The sequence below is a fragment of the Dipodomys spectabilis genome, unplaced genomic scaffold (genome assembly GCF_019054845.1).
Source record: "Dipodomys spectabilis isolate Male_0828 unplaced genomic scaffold, ASM1905484v1 ptg000019l, whole genome shotgun sequence".
In the NCBI taxonomy this organism is placed as follows: domain Eukaryota; kingdom Metazoa; phylum Chordata; class Mammalia; order Rodentia; family Heteromyidae; genus Dipodomys; species Dipodomys spectabilis.
The window spans coordinates 19230871-19254099 of record NW_024870696.1 but is presented as its reverse complement, the minus strand read 5'-3'; the positions used below and the strand labels follow the sequence as shown (position 1 = coordinate 19254099).

At 41.1% G+C, this 23229-nt stretch overlaps 1 protein-coding gene across 1 annotated transcript in view; it reads right to left on the bottom strand.

The window, feature by feature from the left end:
• Positions 1-17506, bottom strand: part of Slc9c2 (solute carrier family 9 member C2 (putative)) — a 52139-nt gene extending 34633 nt beyond the window's left edge. The window contains exons 1-7 of the mRNA XM_042674290.1: positions 17368-17506; positions 14223-14323; positions 11856-11984; positions 7989-8154; positions 6310-6426; positions 4972-5133; positions 1630-1729 (exon numbers count right to left, since the gene is read on the bottom strand). Of these exons, the coding sequence (XP_042530224.1) occupies positions 1630-1729; positions 4972-5133; positions 6310-6426; positions 7989-8154; positions 11856-11984; positions 14223-14323; positions 17368-17506 (914 nt within the window). The remainder of the gene's footprint in view (positions 1-1629; positions 1730-4971; positions 5134-6309; positions 6427-7988; positions 8155-11855; positions 11985-14222; positions 14324-17367) is intronic.
• Positions 17507-23229: the final 5723 nt, after the last annotated feature.

The window sequence follows — 23229 nt, the reverse complement described above, 5'->3', positions numbered from 1 at the left end:
TTGCCTGGGCTGACTTTGAACCGTGATTCTCAGATCTCAGTTACCTGAGCAGCTACGATTACAGGTGTGAGCCACCAGCACCTGGCCCACACTTCTAAATTTAAAAACCCAATAAAGCAGTATTCACATACACACTAAGCTATGATAGTTATAGGTATCAATTTTGTTCTATTTTTTAAATTTTACCCATGTAGAACCATCTTCTATCACTGGAATATCACAAAAGAAAGGAATTAGTAATTATCAAAAAAGTCAGAAGGACATAATTTCAGGGCAATATTAGTATTTTATACTAAATAAATTTTCATAAGAAAAGTTAGGATTGTTTTTATCAGTTCAATGTTTGCTTTTATCTGATGTATTTCTACACTAGATTGTGATTTGATGTCCACTGATTCTGAAATTATTCTGAAATTTGTCATGAAAAGCCTAACATTTTTATCTAAGAGACAGGCAATGGTTTTACCCTGTCTGAAGCTTTTCTTTCTTTCTTTTTTTTTTTGTGGGGGAGAGAGGGGTCTGTCGTGGGGCCTGAACTCTGGGCCTGGGCGCTGTCCCTCAGCTCTTCAGCTCAAGGCTAGCGTTCTACCACTTGAGCCACAGTGCCACTTCCGGCTTTTTTCTTTTTGCTTATGTGGTGCTGAGGAATCGAACCCAAGGCCTCATGCATGCAAGGCAAGTTTTCTACCACTGAGCCACCTTCCCAGCCCCAAGCTTTTCTTATATTATGTTAAATGTTGTCCTATATTATGGTACTATTAATTATTTCCATAACTTAGCAACTTAAATAACTTAAATAATTTAGTTAAATTCACAATTCAAAGTATAACTCTAGTCAAAGGTTTTCTAATAACAACAACAAAAACCTGAGTCACTGTAACTTTAGTCATAAAAGCAATAGCAATTAATGTTGTTATTTGTTGGTACCTTAAGTTCTTTACAAATATAACTGAAAGAAAAATTGAAAATGTAAAGGTAAATATAAATGTGAGTTTTGTGGAGGAAAATAAGCCATGCTCAAAAAGCCAAATAGCCTATTCTATGCATGTAAACTAGCTCTGTGATGGTTGATGATGATGATGATGATGATGATGATGATGATGATGATGATGATGATGATGATGGGACATGAGTGCTAAAGGAGGAAGAGCCTGTGAGAAGAGAGTAAGGGGGAAGAGGAAGGAGGGGTTACGAGGAGTAGCGAGGAGGATGAAAGTATGTTACACGCATGTGCGTGTGCTGTTTATGATGACAGAATAATAAATATACATATATACTCAAAAACAGCTTTCAGCCGGGCGCTGGTGGCTCACGCCTGTAATCCTAGCTATCCAGGAGGCTGAGATCTGAGGATCAAGGTTCAAAGCCAGCCTGGGCAGGAGAGACCGTGAGACTCCTATCTCCAATAAACCACCAGAAAACCAGAAGTGGTGCTGTACCTCAAGTGGTAGAGCGCTCGCCTTGAGCTGAAGAGCTGAGGGACAGCGCCCAGGCCCAGAGTTCAAGCCCCACAACCGACAAAAAAAAAAAAAAAAACAGCTTTCAAAAGAACATTTTATTGGTATTCACAAAGGCAGGCCTCTCCGAAGTACTAAATACCAATTATACCATACAGAACAGGAAACTTACTTAGTAATTATGAGCTCCATCTTCGGTTTAAAGCTTAAGGAATCTAAATTCAGTCCCACAGTGACCAAAGCAACGATGCCTGACATTCCCAAAAGTTCCACTGAGGAGGGGGGAGAGAAATGAATAAAATTAAATATATTTCAGCGTGCACCCTATAGTACTTTATTTTGAGTGAAGAATTGGTGCGAAACTGGAGAGTAGTACTTCCTCCTTAGAAAGTTGTTCCAGGAGATTGGCCTGTAACCCAGGGACCAGCACATTTTCCATCAGGGGACAGATGGTGAACAGCCAGTCTTTGGGGCTGGTATGTCACCTGTCACCACCACCTTACTTAATTGTTGTGGTGCAAAACCAGTTATAGATAAAATGTCCAATGAGACTATTCATAGACACTAGAATTTGGAAATCATGTGTCACAAGACATTGTTCTTTTGTTGTGTTTTCTAAGCCATTTTAGAATGAATGTAAAAGCTATTTTTGACTAACAGTCCGTGTTAAAAACTAAGCAGACTTGGCCTAGTTTGCCAAGCCTACATTATCACTGAGGATAACGCTTCGGGAAAAATAACTTTTATAGTCTCTGCTCAGCACTTCAGGGACTTACACTACACATGACCCAAACAGGGCTGACTACAGTCCAGAAACCCCCTTTGCTTTTGCCTGAAACCGTCATTCATTGGGCTGGAAATACACGTGTAAGTGCAGTTCTGAGGCAGGAAAAAATGTCGGAATACAAAGCATATCAAGTCTTCATATAGAGTATTGTCAACAGCAAAAGAGAAAGGAAGAAGAGCATGAAAGGTTAGAAAACAAAGAACTTTGGAACAGATTAGTGGTTGCCTTTGACATGCCACCTGCCCTTCCTCCTCTGTATCCTGTCATCTAAAATAGCTGTAAAAATTAGTTGTCATTGTCACAATTAAGTCAGATACAATGAACACAGTTTGACAAGTTTGTGCAGCAATGGCTAAAATGACCATCATTGTGATGCTATGAGTTCTTTTTATCTGTTCACTTTATTGCATAGCAATACTTCCTCCTAATGCTTAGTACTTATCCATATTGTTTATGAAAGAAGATTTTTATCATTCATTTATCTTGGCACTTACATTCACTTTAGACTTCTTTTTATCTACTTCTTTAAAGTGAATTTCATTTAAATAACCAGTGACAGTAAAATCAGTAGTGCTAGAGCCTGTGTTTATAGGAACAGTAGCTCTCAAAATCTTATTTTTAACTCTTTATAATTTGTAGATCCTGGGTTTTAAATACATTTTTGGTGAACTCTTTATATATTTATTTTTGCTGCACCGTAAAGACAAGAGCTCTACCATTTGAGCCACTGCCCAGTCTTTTGGCAAACATCTGATTTGAACTGAGCTGAACTGATTAAGCTTTTGAGTGGCATAGCCAACTGAACATACAGAATTGTATGTCAGTACCAGGAACCTTCTAATGTGGAAAGATGTGAGCAAAGACCCTAAGGAATCCCATTCTGCCCCCTCTGCCTTCAACTCACACCCATTTGCATCTGCCCATGAGCGTGACAAGAGCCTCCATTTCTAGAAAGAGAAGGGAGAGCAAAAACTGTTGACTGACTGCTCTACGTTGAACCCACTGGTGTGCTAGAAAATGCTTACTATCAACTCTCTGGGGATTGGTGGTATCTTCCTATATCCAGTGTAAAGGTTACCACCATGACCTATTTCTAGCTACCAACATGAGGCCACTTGAATAAAGGTGGAAGGAGATACCTATGATCAAGTGCAAACCCCTAAAAGCTGTTTCCATCGCACCGGCAATAAGCCAGTCACGCCACTCACATGACCTCATTAATGCCTACTAGGCCCTCTATTAATTAGGTACTATAATACCACTGAAGAAACTGAAGCTTAGAGAGATTAAATAATTTTCAAAGGACACCAAACTGATCAAATGTGGAGCTGGGATTTGAACACAAATCTGCCTAACCCCAAAGCCCTTTCAAAGGTGAACGTTAGTTTATTCAACCAACAAGTCCTAAATTGCTATCAGGCACATTGCAAACCGTAAGGAGAGGAGAGAACAAGTAGAATGAGTAAGAGGCAGCCTCCACCTGGAGGAACTGTCTGCTGAGAAGTAGAAAGACTACATGAAAGCTTTCTTGGCCAGGAGTCAAGTAAGTTGCCAGTTGGCAAGACTGATTTTCCATTCAAGCCTGGCATCAGCTCAACAAAATCAGAACCTTAGGAGAAGGGCAGAGGAAATAACATGCTCCATGAGAAGGGCAGTTTTAGACTCCGAGCACCACAGAGAAAAATTGTAAAAAAAAAGAGAGAAATTCTGTGTGTGGGTTGCAGGATTTACTTCTATCAAATTTAAAAGGAATTACAAGTTAACATCAGAAAACAGTAAGAGCCCTTCCTGAAAGCTGGGGGGGGGGGGGGGGGGGAGGAGGCAGACAGGCAGGCAACTAAATTAAAAGTTCTTTGTCAAGATTTAAGGCATCATAAACGCTTCACAAAAGAAAAATAGAAATGCATAAAGTCAAAAGAAATGAAAGATCAGTGAATGCTCTCTATAATTTTGCTGATTCCAGAAGCAACCCGCCCCTAGATAGCAGTTTAGATGTCGAGGGAAAGCAGGGGTTTTCCATAACTGGAGGTGGAAAGAGAAGTTATCCCTTGATACCTGAGATCTTTCATGAGTAAAACTTGCTCCCCTAAGTAAGATGCGATCAAAAGGAGAAACGGATCACTTGAACATAGTTATTATGGCTTTTAGAAGCTGGCTATCTCAGCCTGGCCAGTAAATACTTCAATCCCCAGTGCAACAGGACTAAAGTAGGCGATGATGGTTCATCAGGGCTCTTGCTCCTCTTACACATACAGATCTATAGCTATATCTCCTTTCTCTCTTCCTTTCCTGCCTCCCATGCACAGGAAAAGGCCACCATTTCAGCATCATCCTTGTTCACTGCTCATTGAATTAAAGCTGGTAAGGAAAAGACCTTAGGAGATCTCTCTGAATGTTCTCATTTTACAGATTGGGGGGGGGGGGGGGAGTGTTTACAGTCAGAGCTGAGATGAACTCCATGTTGATTCCTCTTCTAGGGAACTGTCAGTGAGTACCGATGAGATCAAAGAAAAGAGTAATCACAGAGATGAGTGCAGAGTAGAAGAGACGGGGAGCTACCATAAAGAAACGAAGGGGTGCCAGGAAAGACTGAGAGGCGACAGCAGCGTATTGCTCCAGAAGGGCAAAGCTGTTGGGAAGAAGTGAATGTAGTCAGTAGAAGGACATACTCCAGATGTGTACAAATATGCTTGGAGAGCAGCATTGTTGTCTTTGTCCCTGTCTTACCAATGTAGAAAGTCATGTACACCATGGAAAAGCAGAGGATGACATTGGTGAGTGTGTTGCTGAAAAGGTCTGTCAATATACACTGGATGACCCTGGCACAGCAGTAGCCACAGATGATGCTCCCGACGATGTCCAAGGTGAGTCCCATGACGATATGTAACTCTAAAAAAGAAAGAGGAAAAAGAAAGTAGAAAACAAGGAATGGAGCTATAACTTTCTTTTTCTTTCTTTCTTTGGAGAGGTAGTACCAGGACTTGAACTCAGAACCTCGTGTTCTTGCTTAGTTTTGCATTTGAAGCTGACACTCATCACTTGAGGCACATCTTTACTTGGCTTTTTGCTAGTTACCTGAAGATCAGAGACTCTCGGATCTCTCTGCCTCGCCTGGCTTTCAACCATGATCCTCAGATCTTAGCCTCCTGAGTAGCTAGGATTACAGGTAAGTGAGCCACCAGCACCTGGCTGGGCTCTTTTATCGATGGCATTTTGTGTGGCTTACCAGATGACAGTGTTCCCAGAAAGCTGGGTACGAGGACTCTCTTGGGATAACTTTTCTCTTTGGTCTGCAACTTGAGGTATACTTGGCCAGGGAGGGAAGATTCAAATGTTTTCAGGAGGCAGACAAAGAGCATATATGTGAAAGCAAATGTGAAAGGCAGGTGACAGATTGAAGAGAGAATATCCAAGCAAAAAAGCACCCACGGTTGGCTTGATCGCTCAGTGGTAGAGCTTGTAGCTAGCATGGTTGAGGCCCTGATTTGATCCCTAGCATAAAATTTAAAAAGACAATCAAATTCAATTTTTTTTTCAAGAAATCAGTTTGTGGCCTTTCTCCCCAGCCCAGGGGGCTTTTGAGAAATAGATTGTAAAACATCATCAGTCACAGTAACTGGAAGCTACATAAGCATCGGGATAGTCCAATGTGAGTGCTGAGCCACCGGTGCCCAGCTATATCTTCTTTATCTTCTAATACTATGTCTGGAAATCTAACAAAGCAACACATTCAACTGGCTCAAATCTAAGACCACATCAATTCTTAAAATCCACTCACTGAGATCCAGATTGATTCAGGAAAGAGGAAAATCTAAGCCAGATGATGCAATTGTGCATGCACATACACACGCATATATGCATACTGAAGGACATGAAATCATTTTTTTAACCTCATTTGCCTTTTAGTATCCAAGTAAACATGTAAGTTGTATTTGCTCTCTTATTACCTGATATTCTAATTAGTCCAAGGGTAGAGTATAGGAAAGGCAGTAAGGACATCGTCAATGCAGCTTAATTTCAATAACAATGATTTTAGAAAACATATCAACCAAAGTATGTTCTTACCTCTAAACATGGAAGTATGCAATGAGTAGCCCCGAAAAATTCCAAAAAAAATGGCTGTGACACTACAGATGATCAACGATTCTCCTCTGATGATATCAATATACATTTTAGAAATACCTGGAAAAGGAAATACAAAATGTAATTAAAGGTGGTACATGAAAATGATATATTTGGACATGAAGCTGAGAGGAAGGGGAAGGGCACGGTGGAGAAGGGAAGGAAGGAGAGAAAAGAGAAGAGGAAGGGAGAGGAGGGAGGGTAAGAAGAAGACAGTCATGACAGGGATAGGTTTGTAAGACGATCATAATCACCATGGCTGGCTTTTTCATTTCTACATTGTACTTTCTGAAAATTCAGAGGCAAAGGGATAAAACAATAGCACTTCAAGTACCCATGGCCTCAGTCCCTGAGTGATCCAATCAAGATGAGCTAATAGAAATGGGGTTAGGGAACAGAACATCACCACCAAAAGTGTCCAAGGCTGCCCATGTTTTTCCAGCTATAGGTAAAATGGGTATAAATACAAGCGTGAGTTTGGATCTTTCCTACTCATTCGTAGGGCAATATATTTCCTCTAAATAAAACCCGTACCTTACAGTTGGTTAGAAAAAATGTTTCGGAGTCAAAAAAACCCAGAAACCATAGCATGCAGCCACTTCGTGAATTTATTGCAGTGTGGAATGAAATGCAGCGATAGAAGAATATCTCAGGTAAACTCACCCCTCCCTCCACCCTAACCAAAAGATGAGAAACGGACAAAACCACAAACTCTGTTGGGAATAATCTTTTCTCGAATACGTATAATTTGAGAATAAGACTATTTTCTTACCTTTCTTTTCTTTGGAGTAAAAAAAAAAACAACAACAACAACCCTACAACTTACCCAACCTTGGCTCCTCAAATAATGGTAGCAGTTCCAAGGAGCATTTTCAAGAAAAGGCTCATTGAAGGGATTTTGATTTTCTCTCTGTGTGGGTAAATGGACTCCCTAACTTTACTTTGTAGCTTTAGCTTTACTTTGTAAAGTCTTTACTTTGTAGCTCAGCATATAGTGACACAGACTATGAATACAAGTTTCTGTCACCTTCTGGAAGAGTTACAGTGCTCCTCTTGGAAACTGTGTGTGTGTGTGTGTGTGTGTGCGTGTGTGTGTGTGTGTGTGCGCGTGTGTGTGTGTGTGCGCGTGCGTGTGTGTGTGCGTGTGTGTGTGTGTGTGCGCGCGTGCACATGACAGTGAGAGAGAGCACACATGCACCAGATCTTGTGCTCTCATTTGACTTTTTCTCTTTTATCTGGTACACTACCACGTAAGCCACATCTCCAGCTTTTGGCTTCATAATTGCAGCTAAGAGTCTCTCAAATTTGTCTGCCAGGACTGATTCTGACCCACAGCTCCCAGATTTCAGCCTCCTATGTGTTTAGGATTATAAGCATGAGCCACCAGCACCCTACTTGAAAACATCCTTTAAGGTTATAATTGACTCTATCTCACATCCTCATCTGCTCTGCCTTCTACAAATCATTAAGTCCTTTATCCTCAAGGGAAAAAAAGCACAGGTTTCTACTCTGCCACATGTAAAACTTCTGTGAGAAAAGTATCACCCAAACCATGTCTTCCCCCACAAAACATAATAATGTACCCCCTTATCTCCAAGGTAAGAAAAATAAATCAGACATACCAATAGTTTTCATTGTGTTCACAGAATGAATAGGATCTGTAATGCCCAGGGTGATGCTAAAGAATAAGCAACACTGTATATCCCATGATTCCTTATTGAATTTCAAAACCACATATCCAATTACGATGAATGCTGTGCAAAAGCTGATCAACCCAGTTAACAGGACCTAGGAGCCAAGTCAAAACACAGCATTAGATTCGACAGCATGACTGCATTTACTTACATCCTGAGAATCACATATTTTTGTATCTATTTCTACTTTCTTGGGTTTTTTGGTTGTTGTTGTTGTTTGGTTTGGTTTGGTTTTTTTGTCAGTTGTGGGGCTTGGACTCTGGTCTGGGTGTTGTCCCTGTGGTCTTCAGCTCAAGGCTAGCGCTCTATCACTTGAGCCACAGTGCTACTTCCAGTTTTCTTCTGGTTAATTGCTGATAAGAGTCTCCTGGGGACTTTCCTGCACCTTCTGGCTTTGAAAGGCGATCCTCAGATCTCAGCCTTCTGAATAGCTAGGATTTACAGACCTGAGCCACTGGCACCCAGCTACTTTCTTGGTTTTCATTGACATATAACAGTTGTACATATTCATGGAGTACAAAGTATACAGTATGTGGTCATCAAATTCAGGGCAATTAGCTGTCACTTAAAACGCATGGTTTCTTTCTGTGAAGAACATACAAAATCCTCTGTTCTCTTCTGAAATACATGATATTGAATTCCTTTTTCTTTTTGGTTATTACTGGAACATAGGATAGCTCTATTTTTTTTTTTTTTGTCAGTCGTGGGGCCTGAACTCTGGGCCTGGGCGCTGTCCCTCAGCTCTTCAGCTCAAGGCAAGCACTCTACCACTTGAGCTACAGCGCCACTTCCGGTTTTCTGGTGGTTTATTGGAGATAGGAGTCTCATGGTCTCTCCTGCCCGGGCTGGCTTTGAACCTCGATCCTCAGATCACAGCCTCCTGAGTAGCTAGGATTACAGGTGTGAGCCACCAGCACCCGGCAGGATAGCTCTATTTTTAAGTTCTCTGAAACCTTCTTACTGTTTTCCCTAATAGTTGTAATTATTTGCATTCCTACCAACCATGTGTTAAAAACCTTCCTTTTTCTACACCCTCATGAGCAATTATTTTTATCTTTTAGAAAATGTTTTAATATAGTATTTTAATACTATTATAACACTACACTCAAATATAATGTGCTAACATGGATTAATATTCTAATTTAACATTAAAGCACAAATCTAACCCTCAGTCCAATCTAATATTCTAAGGCTACAAACCCTTCAACACATCACCTTCTATAGCATACTAATATGCTACAAAAGACACTGCTACAACATTCCAATCTAGGCTACTCACATAATAAAACATTTCTCTATTATTTGTATGCAAGTCTAACACAACACCATAAAATAATTGTCTAAGTAATTACTTTAGTATCAGGGGTTTTTAATCTTTTTATATTAATATTCTAAAGGAAATAAGATGTTATTTCATTGTGGTTTTGACTCCTATTTCCTTGATGTTAGTGTTGTTTTGATTTGGGGTCTTTTTTGTTTGTTTTTTGGCCATCTGCGTATCTCCTTGCATGAAATGTCTATTCAGGTACTTTGGCTCATTGTTAATAGGACTGATATTGGGGGAAGGGGCTGCTTGAATTTGTAGTAGAAGTCTGCTAGACTGAACTGCAAAGCAATATTAGTGAAGAGTTAGAAGAAGATATCATAATTAACAAAACAATCTACTGAACAAATTTAAATTCCCTGTACTCAAAACTTTGAGAACACACATTTCTTGCAAGAGAAAAAACAGGGAACTTTAAAAAAAACTAACTGATCGTGGAGAAGACCGGATAGCAAATCTCCACAAATCACAGGACTGGCTATACAAACTACAGTGTCTGATTACAATCTGATAGGAGGCGCAATAATAATGAGCCAGGTATGTGTGTGTGTGTGTGTGTGTGTGTGTGTGTGCGCGCGCCCGTGTGCGCGTGGGCACACACACAACAAGACTGAGGCTTGAACTCAGGGCCTCAGTCTTGTGTAGCTTTTTTTGCCCATTATTGGCACTCGACCACTTGAGCCACACTTCTGGCTTTTTGCTACTTAATTATAGATTAGATTCTCTTGTGCTTTTCTGCTTGAGCTGGCTTTGAACCAGGATCCTCAGATCTCAGCCTCTAGAGTGGCTAGGGTTACAGGTATGAGCCATTGGCCTGAAATGCTTTAAATTCCTAATGTATAAAATTGAAAAAAAAATAGTAATAAATTTACAATTGATTACAACTGCTGGGTTTCACCCCTTCAATATCTACTCTGGAGGTGGAGATTGGGAGGACTGAGGTTCAAAGCCAGCCCAGGCATAAACATAAAACCCCATCTTGATACAATGGCATGCACCTCTCACCCTAGGTTGAAATCAGAGAGATAGCAGTTCAAGGCTAGCCCAGACATATCTCAATCAATAGCTGGACCCAGTGGCACACCTATGTCATTTAATACATGGAGATATAAACAGGCAGATCATAACCCAGGCCAGCTTAGGCAAACACTGAAGACACTATTCAAAATGTACTGAGGGGGCTGGGAACCTGGCTTAGTGACAGAGTGCTTGCCTAGCGTGCATGAAGCCCTGTGTCCAATTCCTCAGTACCACATACACAGAGAAAGCCAGAAGTGGCGCTGTGGCTCAAGTGGTAGAGTGCTAGCCCAGACCCTGAGCTCAAGCCTCAGGACTGGCAAAAAAATAATAATAATAAATGAAGGCCAAAAGGGCTGGGGCATAGCTTCAATGGTGGAGAGCCTGCTGACCAGAGCAAGGACCTAGCTCCACACTCCAGCACAATCACAATCAGAACCAAAATCCAAACAGGTGAGATGTAGCTAAGAGGAAATGTTTAAGCCTTAAATACAGAAAATACAAAAAAAGATAGCCGGGCACCATGCTCACGTCTGTAATCCCAGCTACTCAGGAGGCTGAGATCCGAGGATCACGGTTCAAAGCCAGCATGGGCAGGAAAGTCCATGAGACTCTTATCTTCAATAAACCACTAGAAAAGCGGAAGTGGCGCTGTGGCTCAAGCGGTAGAGCACTCACCTTGAACTGAAGAGCTGAGGGACAGCGCCCAAGCCCAGAGTTCAAGCCCCACAACTGACAAAAAAAAAAAAAAAGGCAAAAAAGCAATAAACTAATATTAGTTCAAGATGTTAAAATGAACAAAATGAAGACAATGCAAATAACATGTTCTCAGAAAGCACAAAATAAAGCAAAAAGCATAACTAAGCTGGTACCAGTGTCTCAGACCTCTAAGCCCAGCTACTCAGGAGACTGAGATCTGAGGATCTCAGTTGGAAGCAAGCCCAGGCAGAAAAGTCCATGACACTCTTTATCTCCAATTAACCACCAAAAAGCTGGAAGTGAAGCTGTGGTTCAAGTGGTAGAGTACTAACCTTGAGTGAAATAGCTAAGAGACAGTGTGTAGGTCCTGAGTTCAAATCCCAGAAAACACACACACATACACCATATCAAGAAAAAGAAGGCACACACAAAACAACACTATAACAAGAAAAAAAGAAGGCATAAATAAAATCAGGAACAAGTTTACAGGTACAGTTGAGCTGAACTCAAGGGTAGGATCAGAACTCAGGTTCTGTCATTTATCAATGCTGTTTTGTGACTTCTCAACTTTAGTTTGTTCACATGTAAAACAGAGACAGCTACTCAATACTAGGCAGAAGCCACTGGACTCTCTGTAACTGTAGTTCTGCAGAAACAAGAGGGTAAAACTCGCTCATTTTTTTATCTTCTATATAGATAGTCCTATTCTCATGAATAAGCAAAAGTTGACAGTACTTTTTTCAATATGCTCTTACCTGCCAAAATACATTTTTGAGTATATAGAAGTCTACATCCAAAGCAGACATAAATATAATTAAAGGTAAAAAATAACAGTAAAGTGCAAAACTTGGTGTTCTTAGAAGAGGGTAGACAATTTGGTGCACCTAAACAAAAGCAAACAAACAATTAGCTTGCTGCTGCTACGATTTGCAAATTAAGTGCGGCTTCCCAAAAGGCTCCTGGGTTAAAGGCTTAGTCTCCACCTGGTGGTGAGCTTCCCCGTTTTATCAAGGTATAGGCTGGCTGGCAGAAGTAGGGGGGGGGGGGGTACAGGGGGGTGGGGAGGGGGGAGGTCTTTAAAGAGAAGATTTTGCCGATGGCCCCTCCCCTCTGGCTAGCCATCCTCACCGTAGCCCGCGTGCTCCGTTATTCATTTCCTTCTCTGCCCAAGATGCACACTGCCACCCACACACCGCAGCAAGGGAGCTGAGTAACTTGAACACCCTGAACCCAAAATAAAGTTTCCTCCTCCTTTTAAATAGGATGTTTCAAGCTATTTAGTGCCGGTGGCTCACTCTTGGAGAAATGTGGTTTATGAGCAGCTATGAGAAAAGTTAGCCTGATATCCTATCTAAAACAACAACAACCAAACCTAAAGAAATAAAAGCAAGCTGGGTGTGGTGGCTCCCACCTGTAATCCTAGCTACTCAGGAGGCTGAGATCTGAAGAAGATCACAGCTCAAAGCCAGCTCGAGCAGGAAAGTCCTTGAGACTCTCATCTCCAATAAACCACTCAGAAAACTGGAAGTGGTGCTGTGGCTCAAGAGGTAGAGCACTTGCCTTGAGCTGAAGAGCTGAGGGACAGCGCCCAGGCCCAGAGTTCAAGCCCCACCACCGACCAACCAAAAGAAAGAAAGGAAAAGAAAAAGAAATAAAAAGCTAAAAGGACTTTGAGAGTGGCTCAAGTGGTAAAGTCCATGTATAACAAGCTCAGGGCCATGAGTTTAATCCCCAGTACCACAAAAAAAAAAATCCTCAACTGTGCCTCAGTTTCCTCAACTATGAGATGGTAATGCAGTACTATTTCCATTTAACAGCTGCAAAAGTGAATAAATTCACAGTATGCCAGTGGTTCACACTTGCAGTCCCAGCTACTCAGGAGGCTAAGATCTAAGGATTTTATTTGAAACCAGCCCAAGCAGAAAACTCTGTGCGATTCTTATCCTCAGGCAGCACAAAGCCAGAAGTGACACAGTAGCTCAAGCTTTGAGCAAAATTTAAAAAAAAAAAAGAGCTTAGAGACAGTACCCAGACCCCGAGTTGAAGCTCCAGTACTGGCACACACACACACACACACACACACACACACACACACACACACAAATAAATAAATATAAGTGAAGGAAGTCAGGAGTTAATGAGCTAATAAATTAACAAGTATAAAGCACTTAGTAAACATTCACAGACACTCAAGAGAGGTAGTATTTCTGAAACCAGAAAGTCTTCACAACCCTAGATACGTTCAAGAATTACCACTTTTTTTGGGGGGGGGAGCATTGGTCGTGGGGCTTGAACTCTGGGCCTGGGCGCTGTCCCTCAGCTCTTCAGCTCAAGGCGAGCACTCTGCTGCTTGAGTCACAGTGCCACTTCTGGTTTTCTAGTGGTTTATTGGAGATAAGAGTCTCATAGACTTTCCTGCCCAGGCTGGCTTTGAACCGTGATCCTCAGATCTCAGCCTCCTGAGTAGCTAGGATTACAGGCATGAGCCACCAGCGCCAGGCTAAGAATGATCACATTTCAAAAAGTAAAAATCAAACAATGAGTGGAAGCAATTGTTAATGACCCTATTACTATCCAGTTGAAATGGGAAATGGGTACAGAGATACATTAATGAAGGTTTACATGAATGAAACTGCGTCTCTGCTATATGATGGGTATTTTACAGTTCCTCTGATCAGAAAGGGTGGACGTGTCTCATCAATGAAACCTCTGCTGCCAGGCACCATGGGTCTCCCCAGGTGCTAAGGACAGTGGTGAGGAAGGACTTGGGGATCCTATGGGGACGAGAGACCAAAAATCCAAAAAACCCAATGGTGCAAATGAATTCACCTCACTGTCAAATCACTGCATTTCCCTAAGCTTTCTTGATTTTACATCTCCTTTATTATGGACTTTCCTATGCAAAAGTTTGAATGCCAGATGAAATCATGCAAGCACATGTTTAAGAAAAACTATCCCACAGAAGGGGATGGGTAGGCGAATGCATGCCTGGCACGCTAAGCCGTAGGCTTGATCTCAGTAACCCATACAACAATAGAATATTCTGCACATCCCGGAAGACATGGAGTGGATTTGGTAGTTTGGGTCCTCAGATGTATTCTCTAGCGTCAAGCATACGATACCTCAACGAAATGGTAGGCCAGCTGTCCTAGCACAAATCCTGTCATGGAAAGAATTGCCAAGACCAAGACGTCAGAATTCCTTAAAACCATCTTTACAAATCCTTAAAGAAAAAAAAAGTCACTGAAGCACAATTCATAGCTTAAAATATGTGTGGAAATGTAACAATGAAATCCCCTTTCCATATAACAAATGTAAGCTAATAAAATGCTAATTACCCCCCAATTGATCACTACACAGTACTTGATTTGAATAGTAGGTACAAATGTTATATCTCAACTTTAACATAAACCTTATAAGCCAGGTGCTAGTGGTGCACACCTGTAATCCTAGCCAATCAAGAGGCTGAGATCTGAGAATTTCAGTTGGAAACCAGCCTGGGCAGAAAAATCCTAGAGACTCTTATCTCTAATTAACCAGGAAAAAAAAAAGCCAGAAATGAAGGCATGGCTCAAGCGGTAGAGAGCTATTTTGAGTGAAAAAGCTAAGCAAGAAAGAACACAAGGCTTTGAGTTCACACCTCAATATTGGTTCAAAATAAAATAAAAAATGAACCATATAGAGATTTTTAAGTTTATAGCTTCAACACAATTTAACATTCACTCTCTAAGTTTAAACTTTTGAGTTAGGTTATCATAGCAGCTGGCAGTTACTATAAATACTGTTAAAAGTCACGATGATTATGAAATGCTACTCACTCTGTACAAGATAGCTCGTAATATCTGGTCACATGTTATTAATAATCAATAATAAAAATAATTTTTATTTGTTATAATAATTTTAATAATAAACTAACAATGTTATTAAAATTAACAATAATAAACTAATAATAATGTCAGTGAAATTATTTTTTTAAGAGTTACATGAGGCATCTGTCCCAGATGAGCTTGGAAAATACGAGATTTCCACCGAGGCCTCCTGTCTGACCATGCACAGACACATTAGGATCACTGAGTGGGTATCTTACCAATGGATCTGATGGTGTGAAATAAATCAAACTTAATATCTACTTAGTTTATCTTACGTGAGTAATTACTCCCATGCGATAAGACAGCATGAGGATGTAAAAGGCAGAAATGCTTCTTTTATTTTTGAGACAGGGTCTCACATTGTAGCTCAGGCCTTCATTTGCAATCCCCCTTCTTCAGCTTCTCAAGGGCTGGGTTTAAGGGGTGTGGCCAATGCACCCAGCCAAAAATACTTCTAACTAACTCTAACCATAAGCAAAACTGTCTTAGCAGATAAGCAACAAACAGCATCTGATATTCCCTATCTGCATTTTCTGGCCTTGCAGGCCTGCTCTGTCCAAGATTATTTATATGTAGACTATACTGTAGTCTAATCTGCTCATGCATGGGAGAAGATTGCTATTGCTCTAACAGATTCTGTACATCCTGCTTTGCAGCTACTGGTCAAGCCAAGTTAGCAGGCATTTATTGAATACTTCTTGTATGTATAAAGCCAGATAAAGAAATGTTATTCATGCTATGTCTGCTATACTTTTTTTACTGCTGGTCCATTTTGTCCTTACCAAAATGGACTGAAGTCATTACAGAGTATTTTGAAGACTTCCAGAGAAAGTAATTTCAGCCTGATACAAGATATAAAATTGAAGATGTTCTTTATTCATATCAACTTCCTTATTTTGTTCCTTCACATCTTAATTGCAGAAAGGAGATTGTTCATATATATATGTATATATATGCGATGTATTTTAGTATTATTTACCCTCCACCATTCTTTCTCTTCTCCCATTTCCCTCTAATTGCATAGTTACAATCAAGTTCTATGTATACATAACTATGGATATAATATACAAATATATTATGCACATAATACTGTATGCATATAATGCATATACAGTGTGTACATGTGTGTATATGTACATATAGTCATATACATGTATATGTATATATATGTTCATATAGGGATCTGTATATATGTATATCTTTTTTGTATGTGCCAGTCCTAGGGCTTAAACCCAGGGCTTGGGTACTAAGCCTGTGTTCTTATGTGCAAAGCGAGAGTTCTGCCATGTGAGCCACAGCTTCACTTCTGGCTTTTTGGTGGTTAGGAGATAACCGTCCCACAGGCTTTCTTGCCCAATTGGCTTTGAACCTTGATCCTCAGATCTCAGCCTTCTCAGTAGCTAGGCTTACAGTGAGCCACTGGTTCCTAGGCTAACTTTAGCTTTTTGAAGCGCCTCCTCCACATCCCACAAAGGATTTCCGAGCAGCTGATATTGCTTCTTCCTTACAAATTCTCCTTGGCAGAAGTCTACACGTTTCCCTAATCACTAGGGCTGAATCGTAGAATTCAGTGCCGGTGTCACTGCCTGTTACTTTATCCGTGCAAATACCATTTTCTACACCTGTTGAGTTCTTAATCAAAGGTTGAGTGGCCCTTATTTGTGAAGTCTTTCCAAATTTCCTTCTGGAGAGAGGCAGTGAAGGTGGGCTGTCATCTTCTCTAGAGAAATAATCACACCCAAAACCACAACAAATGGTAAAAGCTAAGGACGCAGACTGTGCAGGCTGTAAATTTTATATCTTGGCTGCCTTTGTGTGGTTGCTACAATCACCTCTCAAGTTCTCAGATATTTTTATCAGGATGGGCCTTATTACCAGAGAATCACAGCATTACCTCCATGTGTATACTTGGCGCAATGCACCAGAGTTACTTGTTTGCCTGTCCCCCTCAGGAGAGGGTGCCATGAGGTCAAGGCCTGTCTCACCTTCCTTAAGTACCAACCACACCACTGTACCAGTGAATGGATCTCATGGTGAGAAATGAATCAAACTTACTGTCTATACAGATTGTCTTACATTAATAATTACTCACCTAAGGTAATTTACTCATGTTACCTAATGAAGGAACACATTTAGGTGCTACTTAAAGTCGTTCTAAGAAGGTTGGGCCATGGCTAGGTGGTAGAGGACCTGCCTAGCAAGTATAAGACTCTGAGTTCAAACCACAGTACTAGCAAAAAATAGTTTGAAATTGAATGAAGCAAAACTGACCGAATTTATTCACATCTTGAAGTCCCATTTTCTTTGGATGTAGTTAGAATCACTTTACCATAATCCGATTAAAAAAAAAAAAGCTCAAAGGGTAGAGAAGAGATGAGTTTTAGGGATCATTACCTACCTCCCAGGACAACAGTGGCACATACAAGCATTGCAAAATGCTCCTCTATCACATAGTAATCAGCTGACCTTCCGCAGAGTAAATCGGGTTTGCTGTCTTCCATTAACCAGAAGGAAGAATTGATCTTGATCTTTGTCATTATTTCTCCAAGCCTCGGTGGATGAACTCACATGTGCTGATACTTTCTCTACCACAGACTAACCTGTTATAATATACAAAGAGGAACCTGAGGCCCTTCAGGGCCCTGTTCACCCACATGGTCTCCACCTGAGAGGGCATCACACTCAGACTGCCCAAAGCACACACTTACACTGATTGATCTAACTCGTGTTCAAGGATATTATAGAGGGACCCTAAGAGCATTGTTAGCATTTCTTCTCAAGGCTGCTGCATACGTAAAAGGTTATTACAGATTATTGCACTTACTACTGTCATGACGTGAAAATGTTTGCTTCCCCAGCCCCCCCCCCCCCCCAAGTAAACAAGAAGTTTCTCAAAGGCCATAGCTAAAAACAGACCTTCAATAAGGCTGTGCACATCATATGTGACACAAGATAGGCTGTTCATAATGCTTGATGAACCCAATCTTGGTGAGGAAGGAGCAAGGGTAAATGGAGGGGCACAGATCGTGCTAGAAGTCCATTTCCCTACTCTAATACCAGTACTCCTTCTTCCTCTCCTTAAAACTGAAAATGGCACATGGCAAACCAGGCCAAAGTTGGACATGAAGATGGGGTTGGATAATCTAAAAACAAAATAAAATACCGAGGTTGAGTTCTCATCGTATGAGGACTTGGATTAAATTCGAGCCTCCTTTTCAGAGCAAGTTTCAGGCATCTCAGTAACAGGGTGGGCCTTGCCCCTCAGCCATGACCTCAGCTGTGTTCTAGTCTGGGACATAGCTGCAGAAGTGTGTGTACAGGTCCTGAAAGAGACTCCTGCTGGTTGATTTTTTCATCCAGCCCTTCTATCTTAGTAACTCCTAGAAGGTCCTAGAGAAAAAGTAATTTAACCAATTCTAAATATTTTAAAATAATATTTATATTTTATCTTTGTGTAGCTACTGGTCAGAATAATTATGCTATAACTCAGGGGGTGGGCCGGAAATGGACTCAAAGCACCACATCTTCAAATCACTTCACCTGACCCTCGAATAGCCGTTGGAGTCCTTTGTCAAACCATTCTGTCCTCACATTAATGACCTTTAAATCAAGTTTTTCTTCAAACTGCCAAAAACCAGAGACATGACCATCCCAGACTAAGCTGGTTCAGAGTTGAAGTCAAGACGACGGCTTTGAAAATCTCTAGGAACAAGATCAGCCCCAGTCTGTTTGCCAGGGATGGTACTGCCAACTGATATCACCAGGCAAAATCCATTCCCACTCCTTCTTCCCATTGGTTTCTTCCCAACCTGCTATATTCTGATTGGCTACACACACTATCCTCACCACCAATCCTGAAGAGGCTATTTTCTACTTCCAAGGAAGCTTGCATTTCTTTAGTGCTCAAGCTGTTGACCATAAGCAAAACAGTTGTAACTGATTCCTCTTGACTGGCATAATCAGAGGAAGTGGTCGGTGCTATTCGCCATTTAGATAGCTCATCTTTTTATGTATTTTTATGTATTTTTTGAACATGTATACTCTTTTCCTTTTGCCAACCCAATTCAGTTCAGTCATAACCTTCTTCAATGTAGCTCTGTCTCTTTTCTGCTTCATTTTCCTTCAACTTTTTTCCGGTTTCTTTGTCTTCCCTTCTAATGTTTCTCATTCCTATTTTGCTCCTCTCTCCAATCATTGGCTCTTGGTCCTTAATTTAAAGAGACAATGTCACTCCTTCTCACAGAAGGAAAAGATGCAGCCTTAAATTCTGTAATGCCTAGCAAATATTTTTTTGCTTCAGATCTAATTACTAGAAACAAATACAGTACATTAATTCTTTGCATGAATATTACTTGTTTCGTAGGTAACTTTTAAGGAGGGGTTGTCTTGTGATGAAGAAGTTCCCTCGCATCCCTGTGTTTCACTAATCAAGGTTGCTGTTTATCCTACCAAGTGAACCATCTCAGCAGGAATAGTGCCAGATATATTATCCGTCATCTACATCACTTATGAATTAAAGAAATGTTGACTATTTGCTGAGTTCCCTCTGCCTTCTCCTCTTTTCGCCTTATCCGTCTATACTGTTTGTCACTTTGCTTTCTCTCAGCACCTTTCGCTCTCTTCAGCCGCACTGCCTCAGGTAATTTTAACCAACGTCCTTCCAGCTTCTACCTAGTTCCTGTCCCATGTTGTCTCCTTGGGCTTACTTGGTCCATCTAAATCCTAGAGTAAGGGTCTATATTTTCCTGTTTGTTTTTGTGTGCAATCCTGGGGCTGGGCACTTGTCCCTGAGATTATTTTTTCTGCTCAAGACTAGTGATTTAATACTTGAGCACAGCTCTATGTCTAGCTTTTTGGTGTTTAACTGGAGACAAGAGTCTCACGGACTTTCCTGCCCAGGCTGGAGCCTCCTGAGTAGCAGAAATTATAGACACAAGCCACCAGCACCCAGCAGGAGACTCCTCTGTATTCAAGTTCCAAATCCTCATATTTCAGGAAAACTCAGATTAAACTTTAGTCAGCTCTGACTTACATAAAGTTCTGAAAACCTCAGGTAACAAACACATAGAAAAACACAGATATGATCAAATTTCCCTTCATTATCACCTTTCTAAAAGGCCCTAATAAATTTATTGTTTCACCATTTATTTAAAGCCAGCAAAAATGAACTTTAAACGTTTAGGGAAGCTAAGGCTGGGAGGCTGCCCGGTGCCTTTCCCCACATGCCATATGATGTGACTGAGATAGGCCATAACATAGGCAGGTTACTCACGGTTTTCATCCACCTGACACTATGAGAGGCTCAAGGGTTATAATGGGATTCAGGCAGGGCCGATCAGATGGTTCCTAGCACTGAGATACCACCAATACTCAGAGAAAGAACTGTTCTGTTTCCACGTGAGTTAATCTGTGATGCTGACTGCATGATACACCTAGAGAGTACCTACCTGGCTTTCTCCTAAGATGTGAGATGGTCTCTGAGGTACCAGCTTAGATATTTCTAAAATTTTAGCAGTTAACCACATAATGCCAGCCTGCATTTTATCTTTTCCCAGAAGTAATTTCTTAGTTTCAAAATGCATTGCCATCTAGAAAGACTGGAAATGAGAAGGTGTGTGTGTGTGTGTGTGTGTGTGTGTGTGTGTGTGTGTGTGTGTGTGTGTGTGTGTGTGTGTTAATATGAGGGCTTGAACTGAGAGCCTTGAACTTTTCTTGGCTTTTTGTCACTCATGGCTGATGCTCTACAATTTGAGTCATGCCTCCAGTCTGGCATTTTGCTGGTTAGAGATAAGAGTCTTTCCCATGTGTCTTCCAGGCTGGCTTTGAACTGTTATCCTCAGATCTCAGTTCCCTGAGTAGCAAGAGTTACAGACCTGAGCCACTGCATCTGTTGCAATTTCATTTTGCAAAACCAGTAAGTCTAGGCTCCTTTATTATTATATTTAGGTAGCTGTACAAAAGAGTTGCCATTTAACAAGCAGTTCATGAATACAATGCACTTTGATCCATGTCACCCTCCTTTATATGACTTTCAAAAGTTTATTTGAAAGCCGATCTTTGGCTTTTTCAGCTCATCTCTCTGCTCATCTCAAAGTTTGGGAAAAGCCAGGTGGTGCTGGAATACAATCTGGAGATGTTCTTGAGACAGGGTTATTGAGCTCATTACTTAGAATAATGGTGTGGCCCCTCTTTAACCAGGTCCCTTTCTCTCCAATAACAATAGACTCCCACTAGTAGCCTCCTGGGGCCCTGAAGGCTTCTACTACTTGATGCCTCTAGCCCTCGCACGCACTTCTCTCTAGACCTTCCCAACTTCTACCCACCATCGGTCCCCAGGCCAATGTCACACGGATTGTAGCTTCTGTTTACGTCAATTTCTCAGGTTCGGGCCGCAAAACAAATGTTATATTTTGTTATGCAACGAACAAAAACAAAACTGAGTAGCTTAAAACAGTAACATTCATTTATTTAGCTCACAAATCTGTAATTTTGGCAGTGCCCAGCTGAGAGTTGGTATCTATTCCATGAAGTATGGGTGGCTTGACGGCAGAATCCACTTCCCGAGTGACTTAGTCATGTGTCTGGTAGGTGGAGTGGATGGCCGGCTGGAGCTCAGCCAGCCCTGTGGCTTGAGGCCTCGGGTCTTTTCCCTGCAGGTTTCTCCACAGACAGGTTTCAAAGAGAAAGCATCCTAGGAGAATTGGGAAGAAACCACATCTTCCTCTGTGATCTAGTCTTGGAGATCACAGAGGCTTACTGCCACGGGAATCAGAGGCTGGTGCAGACCATGTCACTAGGCAGGAAACTTCACCACATTATCAAAGAAGCCTGGGAGATGGAGATGGGGTCATCTTGGAAAATTCAGCGTACCGCAAGTTAGAATGAATGCTGGAGTAACTCCTTTACAATTTAGGGCCACTGTGTAAACATGGAGTCTGCCTCCTTTGCTTTGCCTAGAGCAGTAGCTTTCAAAGGCTGGGGCAGACAATGGTTCTGAATTGTGATAAAAGTTCAACTATACATAGTCAAATGAGAAAAACAAATGAAACATGAAATTCTATAATAAAGTTTAATTTATTCAATTTTAAGGATCAAACCTTATGCTGAGATTATATCTTCCCTGCTTTTCTAGTGTTAAAAGGGGGCTGGGCAGGTGGCTCAGTGGTAAGAGTTCTTGCCTTGCATGCATGAGGTCCTGGGTTCGATTCCTCAGTACTACAGAAGCAGAAAAAGCTGGAAGTGGGGCTGCGGTGCAAGTGGTAGCATGCTAGCCTACAGCTGAAGAGCTGAGGGACAGCGCCCAGGCCCACAGTTCAGGCCCCACAACCGGTCGAAAAAAGAAAAAAAGGTAGTGACAGTACATAGTAGTTGTTTTCCTAATGAGGTCATAAGAATATCCTCCCTTTAATTTTTTACTGTTTTTTTCCCCCACACAAAAACCTAAGGAATCAGTTTGTAAGTTATCATACCTTAACACTGAACTTAGCCCTTGATTAAACACCTCTCACTTACGTGGAGGTTTTCCTGATACTAATATGTGCTTTCAAAAACAATCACTCTGCAAAAAGTTCAAGAAAAGCATGCAGCAGAGCAACACTTGAGCTTCAAACATGAGGTGTTGTAGCTCTCCATGCATCTACCTATAATTCAGTGCAACAAGAGGTACTGTATCTCTCTAAACAGACCAAAGTTATAGCTCCCTTCATAGATTTAAATACATGTTTGGATCCTCACGTCAGAAGAAACTTTGAAATCAGATCCAGGAATCCTTCAGTAATCACTAGGTTTACACACCCTAAAAAATAGAATGACAAGATGAAGGCTTGGGAAATAGAGGATCAAGGAGACTTCAGAGCGTCGGATGTGCCTGGGCCTTGTCTGCAGGAGAAGTGGGTACAGAAACGGGGCACTGGAATAAGCAAGGTAAGGAGGTAGGTTTGGAGTCACTTTTAAAAGGATCAACAAGCTCTATAAATGAATGAAGAGTAATGGAGAGGGGTCTATGAATAAAGTAGTAATAAGTCCTATGACTAAGGTAGTACTAAGTGAATTCATTCAAATACTAAGTTGCTATCCTATAAACTCTACATAAATGACAAGTAAGATAAAGTCCCTTCCCTCAAAAAAAACCACACCATTCACATTACTCAGAATGAAGCTACGGGCCCTCTGCATGCCCCAAAGGAGGAAAGATTCATCCTTTGTAATAGGGGTGCAGAATTACAAACTGCTTCACCAAGCATCAGAACTGAATCCTCAG